The 12,006-nt window shown below is 35.0% G+C and overlaps 1 protein-coding gene across 7 annotated transcripts in view; it reads right to left on the bottom strand.

Annotated features, from left to right (window-relative positions):
• EPC2 (enhancer of polycomb homolog 2) overlaps positions 1-12,006 on the bottom strand; it is a 116,352-nt gene that overhangs the window by 33,063 nt on the left and 71,283 nt on the right. For all 7 annotated transcript variants that reach the window (XM_026008007.2, XM_072757726.1, XM_026008010.2 and 4 more), the window contains one exon: positions 4,831-4,976. In XM_026008007.2, the coding sequence (XP_025863792.1) occupies positions 4,831-4,976 (146 nt within the window). The remainder of the gene's footprint in view (positions 1-4,830; positions 4,977-12,006) is intronic.

Here is a 12,006-nt window from a genome sequence, read left to right as displayed (position 1 = left end):
AGATTTATTTTCAAAACAAGTTCTTCCCTAGCAAATGTTTTCCTAAAACTTGGAAATTAAGGGAAAAATTTTCTCACTGAAACATAGGAATTGATCCGAGGGTTGTATAAAGTCTACTGAAGATAGCATGATTCACCGAAGAGATTTCTGATATCTGATTTCTCATATGGGTATAACTTCATGGAATAAATGCAACGATCATTTGGATTTCCAGTCCTATGATGTTGGTTTCTTACTATAATTAGGCTGCCAAGATTGGCCGCAGGAAAAGAATACACTGACAATGTCAATTCAAGTATTCCAGTCCATGTAATGATTACATTTAGTGCCATAAAATTGTATGTGGCCACACTTTGGCTTACTCAATGTCTCAGTCAAGTCACCTTAAATGCACCTAAGAGGCTGAGTAACGTGGTCTTTAAAGTAGGGGGCCAAAGCCTAGAACGGGAGACCAAACCAAAAGAACCAGTATTTCCACATCAACTTTAAATGGGCACCTTTGTTTGCTGAAATTCTCTGGAATAGTCCAAAGTCTACAATGCCAGTGGTAGAGTTAGAACCAAGCTTTCTGGATCTACTAAAATGTGACCTCATGCTTAAAAGCATCAGAACATTATCACTGGCAGCTCTCATGTGGTCTGAGGACCAGGGGAAACAATTGTTTTTTCAGCTGTTTGGTCATTCTGTTTCTGGTAAAGTTTTCTCACCTTCACTAATTATATCAAGAACATGCTCTATATCAAGAACTCTTATAGAGTGGAGAGGAGGATAGGTTTCTTTCCATCAAGCTGCAGAGCAGTACTGAGTTTCTTATACAATACTATCAGAAGGACACTGCTTCCTATCTTCCTGAAGGAGATGTCAGGCAATTAAAACACTGCCTCATATTTCCTTCTCTGGTGATTCTTGCTCCTTTCACAAAGGTTCTTCTGCCTGGTTGATAAGTACCCTCTTTATATCTCAGGTAACAAGAATTCAATACACTATTTACAGTTAAAAACATCCTGACATTTCTTTCCAGTGTTAACTATATTTCTCAGCTAACTGATGTTTTTATGTTGCTATACAGTTAACTTTTATTGGGTAATCTGGGTTTTAATCATTCTGTTAAAATTATCTCTGGCTATTCTAAGGCAATCGGTATTCACTTGCATCATTATTATTATGCTGACAGCATCAATCTGAGAGAGCAAGAACTATCTGCAGATAAAGTAGCCCCAGATTATTATGACACAGGATTAAAAATCTGCAAAATCTGAATCCTACTACTTTTTTACCTTAAGAAAAAAAAATTCTGCCATTTAGCACTTTCTCTACCAGAAAACAATGGAAACCAGTACTTAACAAAAAGGTCCATGATATTATTTCTAAGACACTTCTGAGTTGTCTGATTTACTTGTTTACATAGATTCATGATTCAGCATTTTTAGCAAGTACATTTAGAATACACAAATGAATAAATTACATACAAAAAGTAATGCTTTAAAAATATAGTCAGTTAAGCACTAAATAATCAACTATATCAGCCCATCCGGTGTTATATAGGTGGTGCAGAAATTAGGAAAAAAACTTCAAAATAAAACTGCTACCTACAGAAACTTAAAATATGGCAATCAAGGCAAGACAAGTACAATTTTTAACAAGAGAACAGTGTCAGAACTTTAGAACTGAGTATTAGTGCATTAAGATAGAGGTCAGAACTATAAATTACTCCCTTCTAGGAGTACCTATGTTGCTAGCTTAAGATATAAGGATAAATTCTGAGGACAGATAGCGAAGGAAATAGCAACAAGAGGTAGCGGAGGAGGAGAAGATGAAGAAAGAAGATTCTTCTAATACTACAGAGAATATTTAGTAGGATGCGGGCTAAAATGGATGGATGACAATGAGAAAGCCATTGGTGATCTGGGTACAATTTCAGTATACTGAAATGCATTGGGGTAGGAGTAAAAGTTAAACAATATGACTAACCTTTTAAAAATGTAATGTAACGTAATGTAATGTAATGTAATGTAATGTAATGTAAGAAAGAAAGAAAGAAAGAAAGAAGAAAGACAAAGGGTGGCAGTTTACTGAGAAAGATGAAGTCAAATAAAAGGGTCTCTTGTAAATAGGGACCCTTGGCAAAGAAGAGGAAGATGAAAGAAATAGAGATAATTAAAGATGGAATATGCAAGGAATATACAGGTGCATGAAGAAGAGTTAGAAATTTAGGGACTGAATGAAAAGGGATAAAACACACATCACTGTGAGTTTTGGGAGTCAATGGAGAGAGAAGGAATACAGAACAGGATCATGTGGAGCTAAGAGAGTAATTCAGAAAAATTAAACTTGAGAGGTCTGTGGATTATCTGGGTGCGGATGGCAATAGGCAGCACGAAAAGAGAAAAAAGAAAAGTCCTGGAGCTTGAGAAGGAGGTCAAGGGTAAAGATACATATATATATAATATTCACCCTCATAAAAATGCTTGCTAAGGTGATATTAACCCCAAACACATAGGATAAAAATATCAAGAACAGAATTTCGAGAAACTCTAATGTTTGCAGAAATTAACGAAAAGGACTCAGTAAAGGACGATTAGAAGGAATGATCAGAAAATAACACACACACACCCCAAAAAATCAGAAGAAAATGAAGTATATTCAAAAGACCAAAGGTGATGAGTTTCAAGAAATAGGAGCGCTCAATTAAAATGAATGAATGGGGACTGAAAATAGTCACAGCATTTGGCAACAGGAATCTTCAATAATGGCTTCATTGCAGCAGTGTCTACAAAATGATGGGGGCAGAAGCTTTGTCTCAGTCTTTTATGTCTTCTCTACCAACCTAACAAATATTGCTTTAACCACAAACTTGATTCCTTGCCTTGAGATCTGCTACTATGTTAGCTGCCAAGAAAGGAAAAAAAAGAAATTCATGAATCCACATTTCAGGCACCTAAAATAACAGCCTTTGGTATCTTTAATCCTTTATCCTAATAACAGGACCATTATCTTGTCCCTAAGATGAACCTCTACCTTTGTCTACGCTGCTGAAAGCAGGTGCAATCATTCTCTGGGCCTACCCAGTTTTAGGATTTAAAAGCTTGTGACTGAGCAAAGAGAAGTAATAGGATATTTTACTGACTATACATGGATCATTAATTGTATTGTTCACACATGCTTTTTGTGTCCCCACTTAGAGAAGAAGCTCCCCAAGGGCAGAACATGAGTCATCTCTCTTGTTCACCGAAGTACTAAATAAATATTACTGACAGAAATGAAATAAAGCCAATTACAGAAGAGAGAGCTGAAGGCTTCTGATGATACAATTTCAGCCACCACGAGCAATTTCTGAGCAATTATGGAAAGTAGCAGAAATGCTGAAATAAAGACTATATCTAGGATTGCTAGAAAAGTTTGAATATTAAGAAAAATGAAATTATACCTAATGCCAGTGGATCAAAACTTCAGGAAAACTGTGAGCACTAGTAAGAATATTTTTGGTACTTAAATCTGATAATTAAAACAAATTTCCAATAAAAAAAAGAATCTCTCAAAAAGCCAACTAAGTTGAATTTTACAAAATTCAGTTTTTAATGTCCTTTTGACTGCACATTAAATATTACTTTCCATCCCAAGGCAGGTGGGGGGGGGGGGGCGGGGAGACAGGGGGAACTGGTAGAAAGGCTAAATGTGCTGCAAAGTCCTTTCGCCATGGAAAAGTTATTTAAAGGACTCAAGTTGGGAGGTAAAGGAAAATAATGAATTTCTAATGGGCAAATTAATGAAAGTGTTAACAGTCTACTGTAAAACATTTATTTCTATAACTTCTTACATCAATAACAATATATATTAATATACCACACAAGTACACCAGAAATTTTTTTAAAGTAGTTTATTTTTAAAATCCAATTACAATATCTAGAAGACGTTCATAATAACAAACTTGGAAAACAGAAAAACAGAATAAAGAACATAAAAATCACCAATAATTTGATCACCTAAATAGAACCGTTAGTGGTATTTTGTTGGGCTTTCCTGATCTTTTATTCAATGCACACATATAAATGTAAATGCTTTAAATGAATCTCATAGTTTTGTCCTTAACAATTCTGTTTCCTTTTTTTGAACTCTAACATATAAGGAGCAATTTCCACTGATATTCAAAATAATGGTTTTTAATGGCTGTGTGATATCCTACCCTACACACAATTTGTAGGTTATTCTAAACATCCTTGTTCAAAAATCTTCGACATTTTCACTATTTTTTTTTTTGAGAATGATTCCTAGAGGTAGGATTACTAAACCAAAAGGTATAAATATTTTAAGGTTCCTGAAATATGCTGCCTAATTGCTTTCCAAGAAGGCCATACCATTTTTAATCCTCTCTACCATATTTAGAATGACCCACTAAAGAAAATAATTTGTGAAGTTTCTTCACTAAAAGTTTTAAATAGTATATAAGTAAAACTAAAATACATCTAAAAAGACAGAGTACCTTAATAAATCTAAGCAGCAAGTAAGATTTAGTATGAGCTATCTGCCTTAGAGACACAACCAAGCAAATTTAGCCTATGGAAAGGATGAAGAAGATATCATATAGCATTGCAGCTAGTATTATTTTTATATCCAAAAAAGAAGAAAGGTCAGAATAGTACTCTTCATACTTATTCAAAGACATTATGCTTAAGTTTTCAGTTCCAGGAATACTGTAAATAGAAATTCTAGGATGTCAGTAAAATTTAAAAGGCAGTACAATACAATATACTTAGGTTTAAAGAAAATGCAAAATAAAGCTGCTAATTGGATTAATAGTAAGACAGGAGACATTTTTACAAGGTACAGTACCTGATTAGAACTGGCTTTTTCAAGTCTGTCAATCATAATTTCAAATTGCAAAGGCTTAATTTCCATCTTTCTGTTAAGTCTATTTAATAAGGTCTCATCTTCTGAATCCATATCATAATCTGGTTGCTCGTTGTCTAGATTAAAGGCTAGAAAAGAAAAGAAAAATTCTTCAAACTGAGGAGAAATTATGGAGTTATATAGTGTTTATATCTGACCATATAATATTCCTAAATTATAACACATAGACCAAAGAGGAGCTCATGAGCTGACATCTAAAAATCAGTTTCAGAGTATACCTGAAACTAATGTAACGCACACATCGTGTCAACTACTGTAAAAAAAAAAAAATCTTAATTCATATATGACTTAAAATAACAGAACACAGTAAAAGCAATAACTAAAATTAATTTATTTTAAAAAATAACAGATCACAGTTAACTACTGAATGGGAAAAAATACTTGCAAATGACATATCTCATAAAGGGTCAATATTGAAAATAAAGAACTTATCCAACTCAACACCAAAAAAACAAATAATTCAACTAAAAAAAGGGCAGAAGACATGAACAAACACATGAAAGGATACTCAACATCACTCATCACCAGGCAAATGCAAATCAAAACTACAAAGATACTACTTCACACTTGTCAGAATGGCTAAAATAAAAACTCAAAAAAACAGTTAAGTGTTGATAAGGATGTGGAGAAAAAGGAACTGTTTAGCAAGGCTGGTGGGAATGCAAACTGGTGCAGCCACTGTGGAAACCAGTATGGAGGTTCTTCAAAAAGTAAAAAAACAGAACTACACTATAATACAGTAATCACACTACTGGGTATCCATTCAAAAAAATATAAAAACACTAATTCAAAGGGCTATATGTACCCCTATGTTTACTGCAGCATTATTTACAATAGCCAAACTATGGAAGCAGCCCAAGTGTCCAACAATAGATGAATAGATAAAGAACATGTAGTATACATACAATGGAATATTACTTGGCCACAAAAAGAACTGAAATCTTGTCATTTGCAAAGACATGGATGGAGCTAGAGAGTTTAATGCTAAGTGCAATAAGCTAATCAGAGAAAGACAAATACCATATGATCTCACTCATATGTAGAAATTAACAAACAAAACAATTGAACAAAGCAAAAAAGAGAAAGACAAACCAAAAAACAAACTCTTAACTAGAGAGATTAGATGGCTACCAGAGGAGACGTAGAGTCTAATAGATGAAGGGGATTAATGGTACACTTATTTTGATGAGTACTGAGTAATATACGAAATTGCTGAATCACTTTATTGTACACCTGAAACTAATATAATGCTGTATATTAACTACACTGGGGTTAAAAATTAAAAATAAATACCTTTCACTAACTGAAAATAAAGCATCACGAAATACATGCCTTTTGGCATACATGTTTTCATCAGCAATTATTAAGAGAGGATATGTTTTTTTTTAAGATTTTATTTATTTATTCATGAGAGACACACAGAGAGAGGCAGAGACACAGGCAGAGGGAGAAGCAGGCTCCATGCAGGGAGCCCGATGTGGGACTCCATCCTGGGTCTCCAGGATCACACCCTGGGCCGAAGACGGCACTAAACTGCTGAGCCACCGGCAATGCCCAGAGAGGATATGTATTTATCAAAATGGTAGTTTGGTAACATGATGAAAAGCTATAGAAGAAAATTAAGAATCTAGAAATAAGGAGTGCTTCGCTGGTTCAGTCAGAAAAATATGCAAAGTCATGAATTCTAGCCCCAGGCTGGATGTAGAGATTACTTAAATAAAAACTTAAAAAAAAAAAAAGAGTCTAGAAATAAACTCCAGTACAAAGTGTATGGTAAGTAATGGCATTTCAAAAGACTGAGGACAAAGCAGATCGTTAATAAAAAAGGGTTATACATACTAATTATCTTTAAAAAAACAAGTTGGAATTCTACTTCATTCCTAATAAATTATATATTTAACAAAATGTTATAGTAAAAAATAGAACAAAAAATGCAAAAAGGAAATGCAAAGGGAAAATGTATGGGCAGGTACAAGCTCAGAAGCCATAAATCTGATCAAATACATGCAAACACAAAAACAAGATACGTGTCACTAATCAAATAGACTAAGATCTAAAACTTGATGATACGCTATTTTGGAATGAATGGGGGAAGGAAACCTCAAATGCTGTGAGGAGGAAATGAAAGCTGGTATTAGTTCAATTAAAATACATACTCTTGGACTTGGCAATTCTATTTCTGGGAATTTATCCTATAAATTCATACATAGAGACAAAGATAAATATACAAGATTATTAGATATGACACTGTAAGGAGTAACAAATATAAAACAATAAAACAATAAATAAAACAATAAATAAATAAAACAATAAAACAATAAATAAATAAATAAATAAATAAAACAAATAATGTACGTGGGAATAGAGAAACGTGATGGTTTGTACATACATGAAATAGAGGAAGCTCTGAAAATGAATGACAATGATATGGAAAGAAACCAATCTTAACTGGTGAGAAAAGTTAGGGGACACAATAGTGTACATGTGCATTCAGACATATTTTTAAAATATAAATAGTATATGTATACATATATACTATTACAAAAGCACAGAATATTTTTTAAGTTTTGTTTGAGAGAGAGAAAACACGAATGGGAGAGACAGAAAGAATCTCAAATAGATTCCGTGCTGAGCAGGAGCCCAATGTGGGGCTTGATGTCACGACCCTGAGATGACAGCCCCAATGGAAACCAAGAGTCTAATGCCTAATTGACCACACCACCCAGGCGCCCCCGGAATATTTTTATATAGTGCACAAATGTGTGTTTTTAAAAGGGTAAGGAAAACACACACACACACACACTCTCTCTCTCTCATAAATGCACAGAATACTTCTGAAAGGATATACAAGGAAGTGATAACAGCTTTCCACTTCTGGGAGAGAGGCTGTATAGATAGGGAAGTAAGTACAATCTGCTGTTTGAATATATTTAAACATTTACAAGTTGACTGCTTATAGTATAGAGAATTTATAGAACAGAGGTGGTCTAAAATTAGCTGATAAAGCACATATCACTTCTAGTTGCATGTAGCTTTCAACATCCCTTAGATTTCCTTTTACTTAAATATATTCATAAGCAAGCATCCAACAGGCATAGCTATATAGTGGAATGAAAATATGAAGAATCTAGGAGAAGAAATAATACAAGAAAATTTCCCAGAGCCAAAAAATGACAAGAAGTTTTCAGATTAAAAGGGTTTATTGGGGGCGCCTGACTGGCTCAAGTCTGTTAGCCATCTGCCTTTGGCTCAGTCATGATTTCAGGGTCCTGAGATTGAGCCCCCTGTGGGGCTTCCTGCTCAGCAGGGAGCCTGCTTCTCCTTGCTTGTGCTCTCCTGTCTGTCTGTCTCTCTCTCAAAAAGATAAATATTTTAAAAATAAAAAAAAAAGGGTTTACTGCTTATAGCAGCATTATCAACAATAGCCAACTATGGATGGAGAGAGAGAGAGAGAGAGCGCGTGAGCAGGAATGAAAAGTATAGGAAGAGTACTTTTTCAGTTTCTCTCCACCCCTTCATTCTTCCCCCAGCCAAGGAAAGAATGACTTAAACTGAAAGGTGAACTTGGTAGGAAGACCTAATTACTTTAATATCTTTGGGAGCATAATGGTTCTTCCTTCTTCTGAAGAGATGCATTCTAATCAGCCCTCTACTATGTGGCAAACACAGGTGCTGATTCTGCCCTTGTATAGGGAGAACTGCTTTGTCTCCAACCATTCCCCAACCAGTAGTGTGGTAATCTTGTCTAATTCAGGGGTTAAATATGAGAAAGTCTACTGAGGTCATACATCTATGTCTTATCTTCCAACACCATCTTTATTAGTAACAAAACTGAAATTTTATGTGTCCATGTCTGTTTCTCAATTAGTTCTAAAGTAGAAAAGATAAAAAGACTGTTACTTTTGCCCTCCTAAGCAAAATTTGCAGGCTATCCAGTCAACATTGTAGGTTACTCTCAATAGTTTATTATATAAGTGGTTATGCTTTTTTTTTTTTTGACTCCAGAAGCTCTTCTGTATTTCAGTCTCCATCATATGGCCCCTAAGATTATATTACTCTATGCTCCGAATTTATTCCACTCACCCTATTCTGTCTGGTTATTTCTGTAAGTTGGATGCAATAGCACATGTGGCATTAAGTATTCCCTAACACAATGAGTGTAAGCCAAATGAGAGGGCTCTAAATTCCAGGCTTTGTAAAAGCAAAGTAAAACAAACATGGATAATTTCCCTACCTTAATTCTGTGAATTCAGAACTCTTCACATAAACCTATCCTTATATTTACAGATTCAATCACTGTATCTACCAGCCTGTGAACCCTCCTATACCATGTTTGATACCATGTGACGTTCCATTCCACAGGCAACTATACCAGAGATGAGTAACTGACCCTTGAACACCCAACTCGTCGGTGATCAGTGACCTATGAAATGGAACAGGGTTTAAAGCATACCTGGGCCAGACTTCCTCTAACAGAAATGTAAACATAAAGATTGCTTCTGGTTAAATAAGGCAGAATGAACACATAAATATGTGCCTCGAAATCCCAAAATAAAAGCAGAACAAGTTTTTTTTTCAAGTGGCATTTATCTTTAGAGGTGATGAGAATGAGCAAGTAAGAATTATCCATCAACTTTTCAGACTTCTAACTGAAACATAAACAGCCAGCCAGGGGAGGAGAGGGTAGGTAGAAAGAACACAACTAGAAGCAGGAAAATTCCCCTTATCCATTTAAAGACTTAAGGAGAGTTGAAAGTAACAGTTACTCTCTGAATGAGCGGGTAGGTCACTTCTGAAAACAGGAAGATTAGTTAAAAATCTTTATATGGATAATTAGATCTTTCCTTCATCTACTGTAGCTAAGTAACTACTCTTCCTCCCAAATGGTAGAAGACTGATGGCTTATTCTGCAAAGGCTGATTCAGAGACCCTATGGGCTCTGGCACAGCAGGCATACTGAGGGAAAGTAAAAGGCTTCATACCAAAGGATTTGAAAGATTAAACAGAAGTCTACATGTTGAATAGTGAATTCTCCCAGCACTACCATCCACTGCCATCTCACCCTGCCATCTCTTACCTCCCAATTCTGCTATAAAAACAAAAACAGTGTCAGCCACCCAAGAATAAGAAAATTGATCAATCCCCTAAAAAACACCCTCAGATAAATGATCTCACTCAAATATAAATGGGCAGTCAAGTAATCCAGATATTTGAGGAAAGACAGCAAAACATCATAAAAAAAGGAATAAATAAATAAAAAACCCTCACAGAAATATTACTGCATCCATGAAACAAGAACAGAAACAGGATACTATGTTAAGGGAACACTTCAAGAATAGAAAACTAAAAGCAAAAAATAAATAATATCAGATTTCTCAACAACACTGGATATCAGAAGACAACAGTGTTCAAAATTCCTAAGGTTGACAGTTTCCAAACCAACCTATAACCCTCTGTTAAGTCATAGTATTAATCAAGTATGAATGAGTCTACAATAAAAATATCAGACATCCAAGAACCCGCCCAAAATGCACCTTTCCACATACCCGTTCTTAGTAAGCCACTGGAAGATGTACTCCATTAGAATGGAGTAAATTTACTCCATTTATGTGCACCTTTCCACATACCCGTTCTTAGTAAGCCACTGGAAGATGTACTCCATTAGAATGGAGTAAATTTACTCCATTTATGTGCACCTTTCCACATACCCGTTCTTAGTAAGCCACTGGAAGATGTACTCCATTAGAATGGAGTAAATTTAAAAGTAAAAGAAAAGTATGGAATCCATGAAATCACTGTTAAGTAATTGTTTCAGCTGTTAATATTTGCAGAATAATACTGTATACGCTAAGTATTGATTTAACAGTGTAACTACAGCCAAAAAATGGGACAGAGAAAGTGTGCTGAGAAGTGAGATAAGAAAATTTTAAATAGAAGAGAGAATATATTTTAAAACTTTTAAAAGATAGTTATGTAAGCCCACTATTTAGAAATATAAAGGTAAATACCAAAAGAAACAAAGGCAGCTATCTCTCAGAATGGGGGAAAGACTGCCCTAATAAGAGGAAAAAAATTTCGGGATCCCTGGGTGGCGCAGGGGTTTAGCGCCTGCCTTTGGCCCAGGGCGCGATCCTGGAGACCCAGGATCGAAACCCACGTCAGGCTCCCGGTGCATGGAGCCTGCTTCTCCCTCTGCCTGTGTCTCTGCCTCTCTCTCTCTCTCTCTCTGTGACTATCATAAATTAAAAAAAAAAAAAAAAAAAGAGGAAAAAAATGTCAACTAAACCTAATGATATGTGTATTCATCTGACAAAAATATGTGATTTAAGAAACTTAAAAACCCAAGCCCCCCCAAATCCCACAAACACAGTAAGAGTGTTAGTGATGGGAGCAAAGAGGTGAAAAAGTCCCATTTAGAATATGGGCCATGGAAGACCAAAGCTGTGATAAGAGGAATGAGGAGAAGGAAACAAGTAAAAGATCTCCAGGTCTAGTTTATAAGCATTAAGAATCCTTACACTAATTCCTCCTTTTTTGATTCCGTTGTTTGCATGATCATAAGCAACCTTATAGCCAAAAGTGCCTATTTAATACTTTAACACTTTGTAAAAACAATGTTCCCATGAGGGTTGGTAAAATTTTTTTGAAGTTTTAAGTTTTAAGCAGGACTTTATTTTTCCTGTGATTTGTGTGTAACCCTAAACATTTCCATTTAGTTTTCACTAGCTTATTAATAAAATCCTAATTCAGTTGTTGCTTCTAAGTACTGTGAATTAATTACAATTACTCATAACAATGTTTACCACTGACGCAATTCCTATTATTTCTAAATAAACACTTCATATACATTTTCTCTAATGTTCACAAAACCTGAAAAGGTATGGTTATTTGTATCTTCATTGCAAAATGGAATTGAGATTCTAGAGGTATTTTAATTAGTTTGTACTTTGTCACATAGAATTTGAACCCACATATGCTGGATTCAGAAGTGCGTGCTGTTTTCCCTTTACCACAATTTGCCTAAAAGGATTACATTTATATTTTCTTCTAAGGGTCTGTGGGTTGTTCTTAGGACTCATTTGTTGTAGAGAAATTTTA

The sequence above is a fragment of the Vulpes vulpes genome, chromosome 5 (genome assembly GCF_048418805.1).
Source record: "Vulpes vulpes isolate BD-2025 chromosome 5, VulVul3, whole genome shotgun sequence".
Classification (NCBI taxonomy): domain Eukaryota; kingdom Metazoa; phylum Chordata; class Mammalia; order Carnivora; family Canidae; genus Vulpes; species Vulpes vulpes.
Note: the sequence above shows the minus strand (reverse complement) of the source record. Positions and strands in the feature narration are given on the sequence as shown.